This window comes from Salvelinus alpinus, chromosome 3, assembly GCF_045679555.1.
Source record: "Salvelinus alpinus chromosome 3, SLU_Salpinus.1, whole genome shotgun sequence".
Taxonomy (NCBI): domain Eukaryota; kingdom Metazoa; phylum Chordata; class Actinopteri; order Salmoniformes; family Salmonidae; genus Salvelinus; species Salvelinus alpinus.
Window position 1 is genome coordinate 912,226 of NC_092088.1, and position 23,966 is coordinate 936,191.

The 23,966-nt window shown below is 47.7% G+C and overlaps 1 protein-coding gene across 4 annotated transcripts in view; it reads right to left on the reverse strand.

Annotated features, from left to right (window-relative positions):
* Positions 1-23,966, reverse strand: part of LOC139569906 (kelch domain-containing protein 3-like) — a 124,430-nt gene that overhangs the window by 39,547 nt on the left and 60,917 nt on the right. Inside the window, exon 9 of one of the 4 annotated variants that reach the window (XM_071391235.1) lies at positions 11,915-13,064. The exons of 2 other annotated variants lie outside the window; for them this stretch is intronic. In XM_071391235.1, the coding sequence (XP_071247336.1) occupies positions 13,049-13,064 (16 nt within the window). In that variant the 3' untranslated portion in view covers positions 11,915-13,048. Of the gene's footprint in view, positions 1-11,914; positions 13,065-17,166; positions 19,049-23,966 lie in introns of those variants that run through there. One more of the 4 variants, XM_071391234.1, reaches the window with a different exon arrangement.

The window sequence follows — 23,966 nt, forward strand, 5'->3', positions numbered from 1 at the left end:
ACCAGTCTAGTATCTATCCTACCTGCACCACAACACTATCAGGAGGAACAGACAGGTCCTAACCAGTCTAGTATCTATCCTACCTGTACCACAACACTATCAGGAGGAACAGACAGGCCCTAACCAGTCTAGTATCTATCCTACCTGCACCACAACAACTATCAGGAGGAACAGACAGGCCCTAACCAGTCTAGAATCACTGTAGACTGTAGTGGCTGACCAGACTGTAGTGACTGACCAGACTGTAGTGACTGACCAGACTGTAGTGACTGACTAGACTGTAGTGGCTGACCAGACTGTAGTGGCTGACCAGACTGTAGTGACTGACTAGACTGTAGTGGCTGACTAGACTGTAGTGACTGTAGTGGCTGACCAGACTGTAGTGACTGACTAGACTGTAGTGGCTGACCAGACTGTAGTGGCTGACCAGACTGTAGTGACTGTAGTGGCTGACTAGACTGTAGTGACTGACCAGGCTGTAGTAGCTGACTAGACTGTAGTAGCTGACCAGACTGTAGTGGCTGACCAGACTGTAGTGGCTGACTAGACTGTAGTGGCTGACCAGACTGTAGTGGCTGACCAGACTGTAGTGGCTGACCAGACTGTAGTGGCTGACCAGACTGTTGTGGCTGACCAGACTGTAGTGGCTGACCAGACTGTAGTGACTGACCAGACTGTAGTGACTGACCAGACTGTAGTGACTGTAGTGGCAGACCAGACTGTAGTGGCTGACCAGACTGTAGTGGCTGACCAGACTGTAGTGGCTGACCAGACTGTAGTGGCTGACCAAACTGTAGTGACTGACCAGACTGTAGTGGCTGACCAGACTGTAGTGGCTGACTAGACTGTAGTGGCTGACCAGACTGTAGTGACTGACCAGACTGTAGTGACTGTAGTGACTGACCAGACTGTAGTGGCTGACCAGACTGTAGTGGCTGACCAGACTGTAGTGACTGACCAGACTGTAGTGGCTGACCAGACTGTAGTGGCTGACCAGACTGTAGTGGCTGACCAGAATGTAGTGACTGACTAGACTGTAGTGACTGACCAGACTGTAGTGACTGACTAGACTGTAGTGACTGACCAGACTGTAGTGACTGACTAGACTGTAGTGGCTGACCAGACTGTAGTGGCTGACCAGACTGTAGTGACTGTAGTGGCTGACTAGACTGTAGTGACTGACTAGACTGTAGTGACTGACCAGACTGTAGTGACTGTAGTGGCTGACTAGACTGTAGTGACTGACTAGACTGTAGTGACTGACTAGACTGTAGTGGCTGACCAGACTGTAGTGGCTGACCAGACTGTAGTGGCTGACCAGACTGTAGTGACTGACCAGACTGTAGTGACTGACCAGACTGTAGTGACTGTAGTGACTGACTAGACTGTAGTGGCTGACCAGACTGTAGTGGCTGACCAGACTGTAGTGGCAGACCAGACTGTAGTGGCTGACTAGACTGTAGTGACTGACCAGACTGTAGTGACTGACCAGACTGTAGTGACTGACCAGACTGTAGTGACTGACCAGACTGTAGTGACTGTAGTGGCTGACTAGACTGTAGTGGCTGACTAGACTGTAGTGACTGACTAGACTGTAGTGACTGACTAGACTGTAGTGACTAACCAGACTGTAGTGACTGACCAGACTGTAGTGGCTGACCAGACTGTAGTGACTGTAGTGGCTGACCAGACTGTAGTGGCTGACCAGACTGTAGTGACTGTAGTGGCTGACTAGACTGTAGTGACTGACCAGACTGTAGTGACTGACTAGACTGTAGTGACTAACCAGACTGTAGTGGCTGACCAGACTGTAGTGACTGACTAGACTGTAGTGACTGACCAGACTGTAGTGACTGACTAGACTGTAGTGACTGACCAGACTGTAGTGACTGTAGTGACTGACCAGACTGTAGTGGCTGACCAGACTGTAGTGGCTGACCAGACTGTAGTGGCTGACCAGACTGTAGTAGCTGACCAGACTGTAGTAGCTGACCAGACTGTAGTGGCTGACCAGACTGTAGTGACTGACCAGACTGTAGTGGCTGACCAGACTGTACTGACTGACCAGACTGTAGTGACTGACCAGACTGTAGTGGCTGACCAGACTGTAGTGACTGACCAGACTGTAGTGGCTGACCAGACTGTAGTGGCTGACCAGACTGTAGTGACTGACCAGACTGTAGTGACTGACCAGACTGTAGTGGCTGACCAGACTGTAGTGACTGACCAGACTGTAGTGACTGACCAGACTGTAGTGACTGACCAGACTGTAGTGACTGACCAGACTGTAGTGACTGACCAGACTGTAGTGCCTGACTAGACTGTAGTGACTGTAGTGACAGACTAGACTGTAGTGACTGACTAGACAGTAGTGACTGACTAGACTGTAGTGGCTGACTAGACTGTAGTGACTGTAGTGACAGACTAGACTGTAGTGACTGACTAGACTGTAGTGGCTGACTAGACTGTAGTGAGTGACCAGACTGTAGTGACTGACCAGACTGTAGTGACTGACCAGACTGTAGTGGCTGACTAGACTGTAGTGGCTGACTAGACTGTAGTGACTGACTAGACTGTAGTGACTGACTAGACTGTAATGGCTGACTAGACTGTAGTGACTGACTAGACTGTAGTGACTGACTAGACTGTAGTGACTGACCAGACTGTAGTGGCTGACCAGACTGTAGTGGCTGATCAGACTGTAGTGGCTGACCAGACTGTAGTGACTGTAGTGACTGACCAGACTGTAGTGACTGACCAGACTGTAGTGGCTGACCAGACTGTAGTGGCTGACTAGACTGTAGTGGCTGACCAGACTGTAGTGACTGTAGTGGCTGACCAGACTGTAGTGGCTGACCAGACTGTAGTGGCTGACTAGACTGTAGTGGCTGACTAGACTGTAGTGGCTGACCAGACTGTAGTGGCTGACCAGACTGTAGTGGCTGACCAGACTGTAGTGACTGACTAGACTGTAGTGGCTGACCAGACTGTAGTGGCTGACCAGACTGTAGTGACTGTAGTGGCTGACTAGACTGTAGTGACTGACTAGACTGTAGTGACTGACCAGACTGTAGTGACTGTAGTGGCTGACTAGACTGTAGTGACTGACTAGACTGTAGTGACTGACTAGACTGTAGTGGCTGACCAGACTGTAGTGGCTGACCAGACTGTAGTGGCTGACCAGACTGTAGTGACTGACCAGACTGTAGTGACTGACCAGACTGTAGTGACTGTAGTGACTGACTAGACTGTAGTGGCTGACCAGACTGTAGTGGCTGACCAGACTGTAGTGGCAGACCAGACTGTAGTGGCTGACTAGACTGTAGTGACTGACCAGACTGTAGTGACTGACCAGACTGTAGTGACTGACCAGACTGTAGTGACTGACCAGACTGTAGTGACTGTAGTGGCTGACTAGACTGTAGTGGCTGACTAGACTGTAGTGACTGACTAGACTGTAGTGACTGACTAGACTGTAGTGACTAACCAGACTGTAGTGACTGACCAGACTGTAGTGGCTGACCAGACTGTAGTGACTGTAGTGGCTGACCAGACTGTAGTGGCTGACCAGACTGTAGTGACTGTAGTGGCTGACTAGACTGTAGTGACTGACCAGACTGTAGTGACTGACTAGACTGTAGTGACTAACCAGACTGTAGTGGCTGACCAGACTGTAGTGACTGACTAGACTGTAGTGACTGACCAGACTGTAGTGACTGACTAGACTGTAGTGACTGACCAGACTGTAGTGACTGTAGTGACTGACCAGACTGTAGTGGCTGACCAGACTGTAGTGGCTGACCAGACTGTAGTGGCTGACCAGACTGTAGTAGCTGACCAGACTGTAGTAGCTGACCAGACTGTAGTGGCTGACCAGACTGTAGTGACTGACCAGACTGTAGTGGCTGACCAGACTGTACTGACTGACCAGACTGTAGTGACTGACCAGACTGTAGTGGCTGACCAGACTGTAGTGACTGACCAGACTGTAGTGGCTGACCAGACTGTAGTGGCTGACCAGACTGTAGTGACTGACCAGACTGTAGTGACTGACCAGACTGTAGTGGCTGACCAGACTGTAGTGACTGACCAGACTGTAGTGACTGACCAGACTGTAGTGACTGACCAGACTGTAGTGACTGACCAGACTGTAGTGACTGACCAGACTGTAGTGCCTGACTAGACTGTAGTGACTGTAGTGACAGACTAGACTGTAGTGACTGACTAGACAGTAGTGACTGACTAGACTGTAGTGGCTGACTAGACTGTAGTGACTGTAGTGACAGACTAGACTGTAGTGACTGACTAGACTGTAGTGGCTGACTAGACTGTAGTGAGTGACCAGACTGTAGTGACTGACCAGACTGTAGTGACTGACCAGACTGTAGTGACTGACCAGACTGTAGTGGCTGACTAGACTGTAGTGGCTGACTAGACTGTAGTGACTGACTAGACTGTAGTGACTGACTAGACTGTAATGGCTGACTAGACTGTAGTGACTGACTAGACTGTAGTGACTGACTAGACTGTAGTGACTGACCAGACTGTAGTGGCTGACCAGACTGTAGTGGCTGATCAGACTGTAGTGGCTGACCAGACTGTAGTGACTGTAGTGACTGACCAGACTGTAGTGACTGACCAGACTGTAGTGGCTGACCAGACTGTAGTGGCTGACTAGACTGTAGTGGCTGACCAGACTGTAGTGACTGTAGTGGCTGACCAGACTGTAGTGGCTGACCAGACTGTAGTGGCTGACTAGACTGTAGTGGCTGACTAGACTGTAGTGGCTGACCAGACTGTAGTGGCTGACCAGACTGTAGTGGCTGACCAGACTGTAGTGGCTGACGAGACTGTAGTGACTGTAGTGGCTGACCAGACTGTAGTGGCTGACCAGACTGTAGTGGCTGACCAGACTGTAGTGGCTGACCAGACTGTAGTGGCTGACCAGACTGTAGTGGCTGACTAGACTGTAGTGGCTGACCAGACTGTAGGGACTGACCAGACTGTAGTGGCTGACTAGACTGTAGTGGCTGACCAGACTGTAGGGACTGACCAGACTGTAGTGGCTGACCAGACTGTAGTGGCTGACCAGACTGTAGTGGCTGACCAGACTGTAGTGACTGTAGTGGCTGACCAGACTGTAGTGGCTGACTAGACTGTAGTGACTGACCAGACTGTAGTGGCTGACCAGACTGTAGTGGCTGACCAGACTGTAGTGGCTGACTAGACTGTAGTGGCTGACTAGACTGTAGTGACTGACTAGACTGTAGTGGCTGACTAGACTTTAGTGGCTGACCAGACTGTAGTGACTGACCAGACTGTAGTGACTGTAGTGACTGTAGTGGCTGTAGTGACTGACTAGACTGTAGTGACTGACTAGACTGTAGTGGCTGACTAGACTGTAGTGACTGACTAGACTGTAGTGACTGACCAGACTGTAGTGACTGACCAGACTGTAGTGACTGTAGTGACTGACTAGACTGTAGTGGCTGACTAGACTGTAGTGGCAGACCAGACTGTAGTGGCTGACTAGACTGTAGTGACTGACCAGACTGTAGTGGCTGACCAGACTGTAGTGACTGACCAGACTGTAGTGACTGACCAGACTGTAGTGACTGACCAGACTGTAGTGGCTGTAGTGACTGTAGTGGCTGTAGTGACTGACTAGACTGTAGTGACTGACTAGACTGTAGTGGCTGACTAGACTGTAGTGACTGACTAGACTGTAGTGACTGACCAGACTGTAGTGACTGACCAGACTGTAGTGACTGTAGTGACTGACTAGACTGTAGTGGCTGACTAGACTGTAGTGGCTGACGAGACTGTAGTGGCTGACTAGACTGTATATTTATTTATTTATTCAAGTCAGTTAAGAACAAATTCTTGTTTACAATGACGGCCTACCCCGGCCAAACCTGGACGACGCGTCGCCCTATAGAGACTAACTGTAGTGAGCGACTATAGGGCCGTGGTGAGCGACTATAGGGCCGTGGTGAGCGACTATAGGGCCGTGGTGAGCGACTACAGGGCCGTGGTGAGCGACTATAGGGCCGTGGTGAGCGACTATAGGGCCGTGGTGAGCGACTATAGGGCCGTGGTGAGCGACTATAGGGCCGTGGTGAGCGACTACAGGGCCGTGGTGAGCGACTATAGGGCCGTGGTGAGCGACTACAGGGCCGTGGTGAGCGACTACAGGGCCGTGGTGAGCGACTACAGGGCCGTAGTGAGCGACTACAGGGCCGTAGTGAGCGACTATAGGGCCGTAGTGAGCGACTACAGGGCCGTAGTGAGCGACTACAGGGCCGTAGTGAGCGACTATAGGGCCGTAGTGAACGACTACAGGGCCGTAGTGAGCGACTACAGGGCCGTAGTGAGCGACTATAGGGCCGTAGTGAGCGACTACAGGGCCGTAGTGAGCGACTACAGGGCCGTAGTGAGCGACTATAGGGCCGTAGTGAGCGACTACAGGCCCGTAGTGAGCGACTATAGGGCCGTAGTGAGCGACTATAGGGCCGTAGTGAGCGACTATAGGGCCGTAGTGGCTGAGCTGTAATGGCTAACCTGTGGATTAGGCCTGTGGTGGAGAGTTAATCCCCAGGTAAAGCAGGGGAACCTGAATTCAGCTGACTACCAGAGAGACACCCATGGTGGAGATTATATGGGGAAGATGGCAGCCACCTGCCTATCTCTGTCTGATCAACTCAATGTCTCAAATTACAACTGCCGTAGAAAAAACTCAGTCTGAGCTGAGGCTGACATCACACAGGAAATAAATCTTCTAGAGACTAAACACCTTGAAAAAAGACTAATGTGGGCTTTGTATTAGTCAGTTGTTACAGGTACATGTGTTTATTATCAGTCAGTTGTTACGGGTCTGTCTGCTACATGTGTTTATTATTAGTCAGTTGTTACGGGTCTGTCTGCTACATGTGTTTATTATCAGTCAGTTGTTACGGGTCTGTCTGCTACATGTGTTTATTATCAGTCAGTTGTTACGGGTCTGTCTGCTACATGTGTTTATTATCAGTCAGTTGTTACGGGTCTGTCTGCTTCATGTGTGTATTATCAGTCAGTTGTTAAGGGTCTGTCTGCTACATGTGTTTATTATCAGTCAGTTGTTACGGGTCTGTCTGCTACATGTGTGTATTATCAGTCAGTTGTTACGGGTCTGTCTGCTACATGTGTTTATTATCAGTCAGTTGTTACGGGTCTGTCTGCTACATGTGTTTATTATCAGTCAGTTGTTACGGGTCTGTCTGCTACATGTGTGTATTATCAGTCAGTTGTTAAGGGTCTGTCTGCTACATGTGTTTATTATTAGTCAGTTGTTACGGGTCTGTCTGCTACATGTGTGTATTATCAGTCAGTTGTTACGGGTCTGTCTGCTACATGTGTTTATTATCAGTCAGTTGTTACGGGTCTGTCTGCTACATGTGTATATTATCAGTCAGTTGTTACGGGTCTGTCTGCTACATGTGTGTATTATCAGTCAGTTGTTACAGGTACATGTGTATATTATCAGTCAGTTGTTACGGGTCTGTCTGCTACATGTGTGTATTATCAGTCAGTTGTTACGGGTCTGTCTGCTACATGTGTGTATTATCAGTCAGTTGTTATGGGTCTGTCTGCTACATGTGTTTATTATCAGTCAGTTGTTACGGGTCTGTCTGCTACATGTGTTTATTATCAGTCAGTTGTTACGGGTCTGTCTGCTACATGTGTTTATTATCAGTCAGTTGTTACGGGTCTGTCTGCTACATGTGTTTATTATCAGTCAGTTGTTACGGGTCTGTCTGCTACATGTGTGTATTATCAGTCAGTTGTTACGGGTCTGTCTGCTACATGTGTGTATTATCAGTCAGTTGTTACGGGTCTGTCTGCTACATGTGTGTATTATCAGTCAGTTGTTACGGGTCTGTCTGCTACATGTGTTTATTATCAGTCAGTTGTTACGGGTCTGTCTGCTACATGTGTGTATTATCAGTCAGTTGTTACGGGTCTGTCTGCTACATGTGTTTATTATCAGTCAGTTGTTACGGGTCTGTCTGCTACATGTGTTTATTATCAGTCAGTTGTTACGGGTCTGTCTGCTACATGTGTTTATTATCAGTCAGTTGTTACGGGTCTGTCTGCTACATGTGTGTATTATCAGTCAGTTGTTATGGGTCTGTCTGCTACATGTGTTTATTATCAGTCAGTTGTTACGGGTCTGTCTGCTACATGTGTTTATTATTAGTCAGTTGTTACGGGTCTGTCTGCTACATGTGTTTATTATCGGTCAGTTGTTACGGGTCTGTCTGCTACATGTATGTATTATCAGTCAGTTGTTACGGGTCTGTCTGCTACATGTATGTATTATCAGTCAGTTGTTACGGGTCTGTCTGCTACATGTGTTTATTATTAGTCAGTTGTTACGAGTCTGTCTGCTACATGTGTTTATTATCGGTCAGTTGTTACGGGTCTGTCTGCTACATGTGTTTATTATCGGTCAGTTGTTACGGGTCTGTCTGCTACATGTATGTATTATCGGTCAGTTGTTACGGGTCTGTCTGCTACATGTGTTTATTATCGGTCAGTTGTTACGGGTCTGTCTGCTACATGTGTTTATTATCAGTCAGTTGTTACGGGTCTGTCTGCTACATGTGTTTATTATCAGTCAGTTGTTACGGGTCTGTCTGCTACATGTGTTTATTATCAGTCAGTTGTTACGGGTCTGTCTGCTACATGTGTTTATTATCAGTCAGTTGTTACGGGTCTGTCTGCTACATGTGTTAATTATCAGTCAGGTGAGGTGAGACAGACTTCAGTCCTGCTCTGGAGGTGAGACAGACTTCAGTCCTGCTCTGGAGGTGAGACAGACTTCAGTCCTGCTCTGGAGGTGAGACAGACTTCAGTCCTGCTCTGGAGGTGAGACAGACTTCAGTCCTGCTCTGGAGGTGAGACAGACTTCAGTCCTGCTCTGGAGGTGAGACAGACGTCAGTCCTGCTCTGGAGGTGAGACAGACGTCAGTCCTGCTCTGGAGGTGAGACAGACGTCAGTCCTGCTCTGGAGGTGAGACAGACGTCAGTCCTGCTCTGGAGGTGAGACAGACGTCAGTCCTGCTCTGGAGGTGAGACAGACGTCAGTCCTGCTCTGGAGGTGAGACAGACGTCAGTCCTGCTCTGGAGGTGAGACAGACGTCAGTCCTGCTCTGGAGGTGAGACAGACGTCAGTCCTGCTCTGGAGGTGAGACAGACGTCAGTCCTGCTCTGGAGGTGAGACAGACTTCAGTCCTGCTCTGGAGGTGAGACAGACTTCAGTCCTGCTCTGGAGGTGAGACAGACTTCAGTCCTGGAGGTGAGACACAGTTATCTGGGGGTGATAGATAGTGTCCATCCAAACAGCTCAACTGGGATCATACTAGACTATTGTTCTTCAGTCTAACATCAAATCTCTTCTTCAGTTTTATCACTGCTTTGTTTGTTGTGACAGAAAGGGAGACAAGACTACACACATCAAGTGTGTTTATGTGTAACACTCAACCCCAAAACCCCCTGTATACAACTAGGTAGTGGGTTAAGGGGTTACAGATACAGGTGAGGACATGTTATCAGGGTTGAGTTGACTCTGTATTTATACAACCAGGTAGGGGGTTAAGGGGTTACAGATAGGGTGGGTTTGGGTACAGAGGACATGTTGAAGATTTGAAGAGTAAAATCCATGTGCTGACTGCCCCATATCCTGCTGGGTCATCTCTTCCATATGACAGGCTGCATCTCAGGCAGTGTGTTTGGGAGGGCCTGACTATGGAGACAGCTCTGACCTTCAGGAGTACAGACAACATGAGTGTGTTGACAGGTAAGTAATCAGGTCTCAAGAGAAGAAACAGATATTGGGTACTTGACAATGCCTTGGCATGAGGTAACTATTCCGCTTCTCTGGCCCATCTCAATGCCTTGGCATGAGGTAACTATTCCTCTTCTCTGGCCCATCTCAATGCCTTGGCATGAGGTAACTATTCCTCTTCTCTGGCCCATCTCAATGCCTTGGCATGAGGTAACTATTCCTCTTCTCTGGCCCATCTCAATGCCTTGGCATGAGGTAACTATTCCTCTTCTCTGGCCCATCTCAATGCCTTGGCATGAGGTAACTATTCCTCTTCTCTGGCCCATCTCAATGCCTTGGCATGAGGTAACTATTCCTCTTCTCTGGCCCATCTCAATGCCTTGGCATGAGGTAACTATTCCTCTTCTCTGGCCCATCTCAATGCCTTGGCATGAGGTAGCTATTCGTCTTCTCTGGCCCATCTCAATGCCTTGGCATGAGGTAACTATTCCTCTTCTCTGGCCCATCTCAATGCCTTGCCATGAGGTAACTATTCCCCTTCTCTGGCCCATCTCAATGCCTTGGCATGAGGTAACTATTCCTCTTCTCTGGCCCATCTCAATGCCTTGGCATGAGGTAACTATGCCTCTTCTCTGGCCCATCTCAATGCCTTGGCATGAGGTAAATATTCCTCTTCTCTGGCCCATCTCAATGCCTTGGCATGAGGTAACTATTACTCTTCTCTGGCCCATCTCAATGCCTTGGCATGAGGTAGCTATTCGTCTTCTCTGGCCCATCTCAATGCCTTGGCATGAGGTAACTATTCCTCTTCTCTGGCCCATCTCAATGCCTTGCCATGAGGTAACTATTCCTCTTCTCTGGCCCATCTCAATGCCTTGCCATGAGGTAACTATTCCTCTTCTCTGGCCCATCTCAGTCACAGCTGTGTGTTTAGTCTGCCCTATGAACCCTGATGTAGAACACTGAGATACTAGACATATGCAGCTGGACTAGTAGCTCTACCAGCCAGTAAAGCAGTATGGTGATATGGTGGCAGCAACACATTCTGACATATCTGATACACTAACCCTAAACAGCTCTGGTACCTGCAGCTCAACCAAACACCCTGCTCTAACAACCTTCAGCAGACTGGGAGGTTCTGTACAGATTACATGCCATGGATTAAGGGTGAGGTTGTGGTTTGGTAATGGGGATTAAACCCCAGGCACAGGAACAGGCTAGGGACTGGGATGTTTTGGCTATGTACAGGGATTACTCCCTCTGTGGTCCTCTAAACCTTTACAGTTCCCTAACCCCTCCACACCACCACTACACCTAGTCTAGTCAGACCTCCTCGCCTACGGCTAGTCAGACCTCCTCGCCTACGGCTAGTCAGACCTCCTCGCCTACGGCTAGTCAGACCTCCTCGCCTACGGCTAGTCAGACCTCCACGCCTACGGCTAGTCAGACCTCCACGCCTACGGCTAGTCAGACCTCCACGCCTACGGCTAGTCAGACCTCCACGCCTACGGCTCGTCAGACCTCCTCTCCTACGGCTCGTCAGACCTCCTCGCCTACGGCTCGTCAGACCTCCTCTCCTACGGCTCGTCAGACCTCCTCGCCTACGGCTCGTCAGACCTCCTCGCCTACGGCTCGTCAGACCTCCTCGCCTACGGCTCGTCAGACCTCCTCGCCTACGGCTCGTCAGACCTCCTCGCCTACGGCTCGTCAGACCTCCTCTCCTACGGCTCGTCAGACCTCCTCGCCTACGGCTCGTCAGACCTCCTCGCCTACGGCTCGTCAGACCTCCTCTCCTACGGCTCGTCAGACCTCCTCGCCTACGGCTCGTCAGAGGACACAAACTGAGCATTAGCGTTACAGAATCAATGTTCATTAAAACTTGCTCTGTGTGCAATATGACGAATTGAGAGACAACCTCTCCTCTATTACAGTAAGATAAGGTCTCAATGTGTTCCAGTGTCCATATGACCAATTCTGTTGGACCAAACCTCAAATGCAAAGATGGAGTTTTAACTGCTTGTTGTCAGAGGAGGAAGTGATCTTTAGATTTGAAACTGCTTGTTGTCAGAGAGGAAGTGATCTTTAGAGTTAAAACCTTGATTCTTGCGATACAGGCATTTGGAACATCGCCCTTAAACATACAGAGCCTCCAGAAAGTTTTCAAACCCCTCAACGTTTTCCACATTTTGTTGTGTTGCAGCCTGCATTTAAAGTGGATTAAATTGAGATTCCGGGTTACTGACCTACACACAATACCCCATATAATGTATATATGTATATAAAAAAGTGGAATTATGGTTTTATATATTTTTTTACAAATGTATAAAAAATTACAATCTGAAATGTCTTGAGTCAATAAGTATTCAACCTCTTTGTTATGGCAAGGCTAAAGAAGTCCAGGAGAAAAATGGGCTTAACAATTCACATCAGTTGAATGGACTCACTTTGTTCAATAGTGTTTAAAATGATTTTTGAATGACTACTTCATCTCTGTACCCCACACATAAAATTATCTGTAAGGTCCCTCAGTCGAGCAGTGAATTTCAAACACAGATTCAACCACAAAAACCAGGGAGGTTTTCTAATGTCTTGCAAAGAAGGGCACCTATTGGTAGATGGGTAAAAAAAAAATACAAAAAACAAACATTGAATATTCCTTTGAGCACGGTGAAGTTATTACTTACACTTTGGATGGTGTATCAATACACCCAGTCACTACAAAGATACAGGCGTCCTTCCTAACTCAGTTGCCGGAGAGTAAGGAAACTGCTCAGGGATTTCACCATGAGGCAAATGGTGACTTTAAAACAGTTACAGAGTTTAATAGCTGTGATAAGAGAAAACTGAGGATGGATCAACAACATTGTAGTTACTCCACAATACTAACCTAAAGGACAGTATAAAGAATTTTCAAAACATGCATTATGTTTGCAATAAGGCACTAAATTAAAACTACAAAAAAGCTGGAAAAAGAAATTAACTTTATGTCCTGAATACAAAGCATTATGTTTGATGCAAATCCAAAAATTCACTGAGCACCACTCTGCATATTTTCAAGCATGGTGGTGGCTGCATCATGTTATGGATATACTTTTCATCGGCAAGGACTGGGTAGTTCTTTAGGATAGAAAATAAACAGTATGGAGATAAGCACAGGCAAAATCCTAGAGGACAACCTGCTTCAGTCTGCTTTCCACCAGACACTGGGAGACAATTCACCTTTCAGCAGAACAATAACCTACAACACAAGGCCAAACATACACTGAGTGAACAAAACATTAGGAATACCTGCTCTTTCCAGGAAACTGACCATGTGAATGCCAAGATAGTTATGATCCCTTATTGATGGTCACTTATTAAATCAAATTCAATCAGTGTAGATGAAGGGGAGGAGACAGGTTAAATAAGGAGTTTAAAGCCTTGAGACAAGGATTGTGTTTGTGTGCCATTCAGATGGTGAATGGGCAAGACAAAAAATATAAGTCCCTTCGGTATGGCAGTAGGTGCCAGGCGCACCAGTTTGTGTTACGAACGGCAACACTGCTGGGTTTTTCACACTCAACAGTTTCCCGTGTGTATCAAGAATGGTCCACCACCCAAAGGACATCCAGCCAACTTGACACAACTGTGTGAAGCGTTGGAGTCAACATGGGCCAGTATCCCTGTGGAACATTTTCGACACCTGGTAGAGTCCACGCCCCGACGAACTGAGGCTGTTCTGAGGGCAAAAGGGGGTGCTACTCAATATTAGGAAGGTGGTCCTAATGTTTTGTACACTCAATAGTACACTGAAGTCACCTACCAAGAAGACATTGAATGTTCCTTAGTGGCTGATTTAAAGTTTTGACTTAAATCGCCTTGAAAATGTATGGCAAGACATAAAAATGTCTGTCTAGGAATGATCTACAACCAACTTTACAGAGCTTGAAGAATTTTAATAATGTGCAAATATTGTTCAATCCAGGTGTGGAAAGCTCTTAGAGACTTACCCAGAAAGACTCACAGCTGTAATCGATGCCAAAGGTGATGGTAACATTATTGACTTAGGGGTGTGAATACAGTATTTCTGTATTTCATTTTCAATAAATGTGCAAAAATGTCTAAAACCATATTTTCACTGTCATTATGGGACATTGTGTGTAGATGGGTGAAAAAATCTATTTAATCCATTTTCAATTCAGGCTGTAACGACAAAATGTGGAATAAATCAAGGGGTGTGAATACTTTGTGAAGGAACTGCAGATTCAAATGAATCAAAGGAATGTGATATATCGTCCTAACAGTGTCTGGCTAAGTAAGGATGGATCTTTAAGACCGCAGGCCTGTTCCAGCCTGGCAGAGAGAACATGGAGGGGAGCTGCAGAGACAACATCAATCAGCCTCTCAGTCAGTCGTTCATAGTAGAGGTCAATTTAACATAGTGAAGCACGTAAGACTGCTACTGAGCTGTTTACTCTCGGTGTGATGCATATGAGCCAATGAAAACACTGTGAAGGACGCTAGATACATCAACTCATCGGCAGCTCACAGAAAACCGATGGCGGCTGGAAACAGGAGTTTGTTAAAGTGTTTCATTGGTCATACAGCAGTTAAGGTGGGGCGACAACCTCTGGGGGGGGGGGGAACACACAACCTCTGGGGGGGGGGGGGGAACACACAACCTCTGGGGGGGGGAGCACAACCTCTGGGGGGGGAACACAACCTCTGGGGGGGGGGGAACACAACCTCTGGGGGGGGGGAACACACAACCTCTGGGGGGGGGGGGAACACACAACCTCTGGGGGGGGGGGGGAACACACAACCTCTGGGGGGGGGGAGGAACACAACCTCTGGGGGGGGGGGGGGGGAACACACAACCTCTGGGGGGGGGGAGGAACACAACCTCTGGGGGGGGGGAGGAACACAACCTCTGGGGGGGGGGGAGCACACAACCTCTGGGAGGGGGGGGAACACAACCTCTGGGGGGGGAACACAACCTCTGGGGGGGGGGGAACCCAACCTCTGGGGGGGGGGAACACAACCCCTGGGGGGGGGGAACACAACCTCTGGGGGGGGGGAACACACAACCTCTGGGGGGGGGGGAGCACACAACCTCTGGGGGGGGGGGGAGCACACAACCTCTGGGGGGGGGGGAGCACACAACCTCTGGGGGGGGGGGAGCACACAACCTCTGGGGGGGGGGGGAGCACACAACCTCTGGGGGGGGGGGGAGCACACAACCTCTGGGGGGGGGGGGGAGCACACAACCTCTGGGGGGGGGAGAGCACACAACCTCTGGGGGGGGGGGGGAGCACACAACCTCTGGGGGGGAAGCACACAACCACTGGGGGGGGAAGCACACAACCACTGGGGGGGGAAGCACACAACCTCTGGGGGGGAAGCACACAACCTCTGGGGGGGAAGCACACAACCTCTGGGGGGGAAGCACACAACCTCTGGGGGGGGAAGCACACAACCTCTGGGGGGGGAACACAACCTCTGGGGGGGGAACACAACCTCTGGGGGGGGAAGCACACAACCTCTGGGGGGGGAAGCACACAACCTCTGGGGGGGGGGAGCACACAACCTCTGGGGGGGGAGCACACAACCTCTGGGGGGGAGCACACAACGTCTGGGGGGGGGGGGGGGAGCACACAACCTCTGGGGGGGAAGCACACAACCTCTGGGGGGGGAAGCACACAACCTCTGGGGGGGAGCACACAACCTCTGGGGGGGAGCACACAACCTCTGGGGGGGAGCACACAACCTCTGGGGGGGAAGCACACAACCTCTGGGGGGGAAGCACACAACCTCTGGGGGGGAAGCACACAACCTCTGGGGGGGAAGCACACAACCTCTGGGGGGGAGCACACAACCTCTGGGGGGGAGCACACAACCTCTGGGGGGGGGCGGTTCTGTCTGTCTGGTGGCTGACCTGCCTATACTGGTAGATAGACCTAGTGCACGGTCCTGTCTGTCTGGTGGCTGATCTGCCTATACTGTGCCCCTCCCGTCTCTCTCCATCCCTAGCTAGCGCACATGAGTGTTTGTGTTCTCGGAAGTACGGTAACTAATCAGTCTCCTCTGTTCCAAAAATACTTAATCTTAGGAGCTGATTCCTAGAGGAACGTCTGTTTTCTTTCCACTAACTGTTTTGGTAAGTCACGGTATTTATAATGTAATGGGAACTTGAGACAGTATAATGTAATGGGAACTTGAGGCACTATAATGTAATGGGAACTTGAGGCACTATAACGTAATGGGAGCTTGAGGCAGTACAATGTAATGGGAGCTTGAGGCAGTACAATGTAATGGGAGCTTGAGGCAGTACAACGTAATGGGAGCTTGAGGCACTATAACGTAATGGGAGCTTGAGGCAGTACAATGTAATGGGAGCTTGAGGCAGTACAATGTAATGGGAGCTTGAGGCACTATAACGTAATGGGAGCTTGAGGCAGTACAATGTAATGGGAGCTTGAGGCAGTATCATTGTTTAAAAGCTGAACGTTTTACTTTACTTCTGATAATGAGGCATGTCGTACCTTGCTTCACAGTAGCTAAAATTCATCCATAGAAATGTGGAGGCAATTATTTTATAAAAGACTTCCTCATGTCATTAACCAGCATGTCTTTCCTGTTCTATTGTGCCCAAAGGCACAATCCTAGTCATATTGGCAACCCTTCCTAGTTGTTGCTATTAGGTTCCCAGTCTTTCAATGTTTGAGGTTTTCAGCTCTGGCACATATGAAACACTCAGGTGTACTGTTTCCAGCAGGCTTTTCCCAGAAACACGCAGGTGTACTGTTTCCAGCAGGCTTTTCCAGAAACACTCAGGTGTACTGTTTCCAGCAGGCTTTTCCAGAAACACTCAGGTGTACTGTTTCCAGCAGGCTTTTCCAGAAACACTCAGGTGTACTGTTTCCAACAGGCTTTTCCAGAAACACTCAGGTGTACTGTTTCCAGCAGGCTTTTCCAGAAACACTCAGGTGTACTGTTTCCAGCAGGCTTTTCCCAGAAACACTCAGGTGTACTGTTTCCAATAGGCTTTTCCAGAAACACTCAGGTGTACTGTTTCCAGCAGGCTTTTCCAGAAACACTCAGGTGTACTGTTTCCAGCAGGCTTTTCCAGAAACACTCAGGTGTACTGTTTCCAGCAGGCTTTTCCAGAAACACTCAGGTGTACTGTTTCCAACAGGCTTTTCCAGAAACACTCAGGTGTACTGTTTCCAGCAGGCTTTTCCAGAAACACTCAGGTGTACTGTTTCCAGCAGGCTTTTCCCAGAAACACTCAGGTGTACTGTTTCCAACAGGCTTTTCCCAGAAACACTCAGGTGTACTGTTTCAGACAGGCTTTTCCAGAAACACTCAGGTGTACTGTTTCCAGCAGGCTTTTCCCAGAAACACTCAGGTGTACTGTTTCCAGCAGGCTTTTCCCAGAAACACTCAGGTGTACTGTTTCCAACAGGCTTTTCCCCAGAAACACTCAGGTGTACTGTTTCCAGCAGGCTTTTCCCAGAAACACTCAGGTGTACTGTTTCCAACAGGCTTTTCCCAGAAACACTCAGGTGTACTGTTTCCAACAGGCTTTTCCCAGAAACACTCAGGTGTACTGTTTCCAGCAGGCTTTTCCAGACAATTTGACATGTTTAAATGAGGTTTTATTAGCTGCTTCATTACAGGAGCTGCATGTCTAATAATAGGCAACATCTGTTTGACTGTAAGACAATATGCAACAATACCAAGCCTGTTTCCATTAAGCTCTTTATGAAAAATGTCCGTTCCTTGTATGACGAGTGTATATATGAATCTGTTCCTTGTATGACGAGTGTATATATGAATACGTTCCTTGTATGACGAGTGTATATATAAATACGTTCCTTGTATGACGAGTGTATATATGAATACGTTCCTTGTATGACGAGTGTATATATGAATACGTTCCTTGTATGACGAGTGTATATATGAATACGTTCCTTGTATGACGAGTGTATATATAAATACGTTCCTTGTATGACGAGTGTATATATGAATACGTTCCTTGTATGACGAGTGTATATATGAATACGTTCCTTGTATGACGAGTGTATATATAAATACGTTCCTTGTATGACGAGTGTATATATGAATACGTTCCTTGTATGACGAGTGTATATATGAATACGTTCCTTGTATGCATGCAGAGTATTTTCTTTTGGACACGTAATTTTACTCTTTATTCACTGGTTAATGAGGGTCTGTTAGCCAGCAGCAACATCCCTAATACACTGCTCAAAAAAATAAAGGGAACACTTAAACAACACAATGTAACTCCAAGTCAATCACACTTCTGTGAAATCAAACTGTCCACTTAGGAAGCAACACTGATTGACAATAAATTTCACATGCTGTTGTGCAAATGGAATAGACAAAAGGTGGAAATTATAGGCAATTAGCAAGACACCCCCAATAAAGGAGTGGTTCTGCAGGTGGTGACCACAGACCACTTCTCAGTTCCAATGCTTCCTGGCTGATGTTTTGATCACTTTTGAATGCTGGTTTCACTCTAGTGGTAGCATGAGACGGAGTCTACAACCCAGACAAGTGGCTCAGGTAGTGCAGCTCATCCAGGATGGCACATCAATGCGAGCTGTGGCAAGAAGGCTTGCTGTGTCTGTCAGCGTAGTGTCCAGAGCATGGAGGCGCTACCAGGAGACAGGCCAGTACATCAGGAGACGTGGAGGAGGCCGTAGGAGGGCAACAACCCAGCAGCAGGACCGCTACCTCCGCCTCTGTGCAAGGAGGAGCACTGCCAGAGCCCTGCAAAATGACCTCCAGCAGGCCACAAATGTGCATGTGTCTGCTCAAACGGTCAGAAACAGACTCCATGAGGGTGGTATGAGGGCCCGACGTCCACAGGTGGGGGTTGTGCTTCCAGCCCAACACCGTGCAGGACGTTTGGCATTTGCCAGAGAACACCAAGATTGGCAAATTCGCCACTGGCGCCCTGTGCTCTTCACAGATGAAAGCAGGTTCACACTGAGCACATGAGCACATGTGACAGACGTGACAGAGTCTGGAGACGCCGTGGAGAACGTTCTGCTGCCTGCAACATCCTCCAGCATGACCGGTTTGGCGGTGGGTCAGTCATGGTGTGGGGTGGCATTTCTTTGTGGGGCCGCACAGCCCTCCATGTGCTCGCCAGAGGTAGCCTGACTGCCATTAGGTACCGAGATGAGATCCTCAGACCCCTTGTGAGACCATATGCTGACAAATGCACATAGAGCTAGTATCAGAAAGTGTAATATTAGACAGAGAGAGTGACTATAGAGCTAGTATAACAGACATAGAGAGTGACTATAGAGCTAGTATAACAGACATAGAGAGTGACTATAGAGCTAGTATAACAGACATAGAGAGTGACTATAGAGCTAGTATCAGAAAGTGTAAGACAGAGAGAGTGATTATACAGCTAGTGTTGCTAGGCTAAGGTCTGTGCAGGTGGAGTCACTCATGCATGCTGCCTGTTTGAGTAGATGAGTTAACCAGAGCCCCAGAGGACCACTGAGGGGTAACAGAGGGTTAGGGTTCAGGTGTCGCTGAGGAGAGAGAGAGGAGGCTCCCTGAGCTCATAAATCAGGACAGAATGTCTTGCTCTCTACAGCTCAGCAGGCTGTTTACTCTGGAGTAAGTGGAGGTGAGGGGTGTGTGTGTGTGTGTGTGTGTGTGTGTGTGTGTGTGTGTGTGTGTGTGTGTGTGTGTGTGTGACAGAGAGAGAGACAGAGAGAGAGACAGAGAGAGAGACAGAGAGAGAGAGAGACAGAGAGAGAGAGAGAGAGAGAGACAGAGAGACAGAGAGAGAGAGAGAGAGAGAGAGAGAGAGAGAGAGAGAGAGAGAGAGAGAGAGAGACAGAGAGAGAGAGAGATAGAGAGAGAGAGAGACAGAGAGAGAGAGAGACAGAGAGAGACAGAGAGAGAGAGGGACAGAGAGAGAGAGAGACAGAGAGAGAGAGAGACAGAGAGAGAGAGAGACAGAGAGAGAGAGAGACAGAGAGAGAGAGGGACAGAGAGAGAGACAGAGAGACAGAGAGAGAGACAGAGAGGCGCTGTGTGTTGCTGACAGAGATCTTCCTCATACACACCCAGGATGAACTGCTGCACTAAATCACTTTATAAATGGGAACTAATTCCAAGTTGCTGTCCTAAAGCACATGTTAAAACAACAGTCAATAGTGAATAAAAGACCCCTAGTAGTGAACAAGGACACAATGTGGCCCTAGAAATATTTCCGTGGTTCTGACATCCTCAGCCTTACACACGGTGTGTTCCAACCTAATGAACAGCCATTTTGCTCTGTTGTTTCCCACAGTCTATATTGCTGTAATGTTCATATAGTGACTTTACTGCTGTAATAATTCCCACCCAGGGTTGTAATAGGGTTAGTTAAGGTGAGAGTTTCCCATACAAACACCTCTAGTCCAGTCCTATAGCTGACCCTTTGAACACGGTGACAACACAGCGGGCCCACGACTCAATCCTTTTATTGTGCTTCACTAAAACAATAAATTAATGGCCAACAAATTCCTGCAGGTAAAGTAAATATCATAAAGAGTGAATAAATACAACAGAATGTTTTAAATAAATATCATTCAGTGTTCTGGTCTGGCTCAGACTGAAAGATAAACAAGAGTGGTATAGAAGAGTCCTCATAAATTTACACAGTGTTTCTTAGCCACGCTCCTACGCACAAACACACTCACACATAAATCTGACAGTGTTTCCTTGCCACGCTTCCTAGGATCCCCAAGTGTTATAAAGAACACAAGCAAGGTGTCTGCTGGGTAATTCATGATGGGCCGAGCAGGCGTTTGTCTATTTAATTTAGACAGAAACAAATAAGTCTTTAGCTGGTTAAAGCTAGGGTTAAAGCTAGGGTTAATAGCTGCCTAATGACTCTGAAAGTAGTTAAGCCCCAGGAAAAAAAACACAAAACACAGAGCACATTGGCTTTTAGACGTTCCACAGACATACAGGAAGGTCGCCTCGTGGTTAAGAGTGTTGGGCCAGTAACCCAAAGGTCGCTGGTTCAAATCCCAGAGCCGGCAAGTTGGAAAAATCTGCCAATCTGCAGAAGACACATTTGTGTTGAATGCATTCAGTTGGTTAACTGACTAGGGATCCCCCTCTGATTTACCCAACCCTAACCCCTCTGATTTACCCAACCCTAACCCCTCTGATTTACCCAACCCCAACCCTAACCCCTCTGATTTACCCAACCCTAACCCCTCTGATTTACCCAACCTTAACCCCTCTGATTTACCCAACCCCAACCCTAACCCCTCTGATTTACCCAACCCTAACCCCTCTGATTTACCCAACCCCAACCCTAACCCCTCTGATTTACCCAACCCTAACCCCTCTGATTTACCCAACCCCAACCCTAACCCCTCTGATTTACCCAACCCTAACCCCTCTGATTTACCCAACCCTAACCCCTCTGATTTACCCAACCCCAACCCTAACCCCTCTGATTTACCCAACCCCAACCCCTCTGATTTACCCAACCCTAACCCCTCTGATTTACCCAACCCTAACCCCTCTGATTTACCCAACCCTAACCCCTCTGATTTACCCAACCCTAACCCCTCTGATTTACCCAACCCTAACCCCTCTGATTTACCCAACCCTAACCCCTCTGATTTACCCAACCCTAACCCCTCTGATTTACCCAACCCCAACCCCTCTGATTTACCCAACCCTAACCCTAACTGGCACTAACACCTGTCTATATATATATATATATCTGATATCCTGCTTGTTCAACTGACCAGGGATCCCCTTACTGGCACTAACACCTGTCTATATATATATATATATATATATATATATATATATATATATGATATCCTGCTTGTTCAACTGACTAGGGATCCCCTAACTGGCACTAACACCTGTCTATATATATATATATCTGATATCCTGCTCGTTCAACTGACTAGGGATCCCCTAACTGGCACTAACACCTGTCTATATATATATATATATATGATATCCTGCTTGTTCAACTGACTAGGGATCCCCTAACTGGCACTAACACCTGTCTATATATATATATATCTGATATCCTGCTTGTTCAACTGACCAGGGATCCCCTTACTGGCACTAACACCTGTCTATATATATATATATATATATATATATGATATCCTGCTTGTTCAACTGACTAGGGATCCCCTAACTGGCACTAACACCTGTCTATATATATATATATATGATATCCTGCTTGTTCAACTGACTAGGGATCCCCTAACTGGCACTAACACCTGTCTATATATATATATATATATATCTGATATCCTGCTTGTTCAACTGACTAGGGATCCCCTAACTGGCACTAACACCTGTCTATATATATATATATATCTGATATCCTGCTTGTTCAACTGACCAGGGATCCCCTTACTGGCACTAACACCTGTCTATATATATATATATCTGATATCCTGCTTGTTCAACTGACTAGGGATCCCCTAACTGGCACTAACACCTGTCTATATATATATATATCTGATATCCTGCTTGTTCAACTGACTAGGGATCCCCTAACTGGCACTAACACCTGTCTATATATATATATATCTGATATCCTGCTTGTTCAACTGACTAGGGATCCCCTAACTGGCACTAACACCTGTCTCTATATATATATATCTGATATCCTGCTTGTTCAACTGACTAGGGATCCCCTTACTGGCACTAACACCTGTCTTTGGTAACTGATTTATCTGCTATCCTGGTAATGACTGATATGTGGTTGTCTAGCTTGGTTAACTGACTATGTCTGGATAACATGATGATCAACATGTAATACATCTCAAAGAATAAGATAGGCTTGTGTAATTCAATAAATACACAATGTCCTGTGTGAAATCAAAGCAGGTAAGGTGTTACAATAAAGATGGACACAGGGACCCCTCCGACTCAGGGCACACTTCTCCCCACTGTTTAAATAGGGTTAGGACCACTCAGGGCACACTTCTCCCCACTGTTTAAATAGGGTTAGGATTAGCACCAATCAGGGCACACTTCTCTCCACTGTTTAAATAGGGTTAGGACCACTCAGGGCACACTTCTCCCCACTGTTTAAATAGGGTTAGGATTAGGACCACTCAGGGCACACTTCTCCCCACTGTTTAAATAGGGTTAGGATTAGCACCACTCAGGGCACACTTCTCTCCACTGTTTAAATAGGGTTAGGACCACTCAGGGCACACTTCTCCCCACTGTTTAAATAGGGTTAGGATTAGGACCACTCAGGACACACTTCTCCCCACTGTTTAAATAGGGTTAGGACCACTCAGGGCACACTTCTCCCCACTGTTTAAATAGGGTTAGGATTAGGACCACTCAGGGCACACTTCTCCCCACTGTTTAAATAGGGTTAGGATTAGGACCACTCAGGGCACACTTCTCTCCACTGTTTAAATAGGGTTAGGATTAGGACCACTCAGGGCACACTTCTCTCCACTGTTTAAATAGGGTTAGGGTTAGGACCACTCAGGGCTCACTTCTCCCCACTGTTTAAATAGGGTTAGGACCACTCAGGGCACACTTCTCTCCACTGTTTAAATAGGGTTAGGACCACTCAGGGCACACTTCTCCCCACTGTTTAAATAGGGTTAGGACCACTCAGGGCTCACTTCTCTCCACTGTTTAAATAGGGTTAGGACCACTCAGGGCACACTTCTCCACACTGTTTAAATAGGGTTAGGACCACTCAGGGCACACTTCTCCCCACTGTTTAAATAGGGTTAGGATTAGCACCACTCAGGGCACATATCTCCCCACTGTTTAAATAGGGTTAGGACCACTCAGGGCACACTTCTCCCCACTGTTTAAATAGGGTTAGGACCACTCAGGGCACACTTCTCCCCACTGTTTAAATAGGGTTAGGATTAGGACCACTCAGGGCACACTTCTCCCCACTGTTTAAATAGGGTTAGGATTAGGACCACTCAGGGCACACTTCTCCCCACTGTTTAAATAGGGTTAGGACCACTCAGGGCACACTTCTCTCCACTGTTTAAATAGGGTTAGCACCACTCAGGGCACATATCTCCCCACTGTTTAAATAGGGTTAGGATTAGCACCACTCAGGGCACACTTCTCCCCACTGTTTAAATAG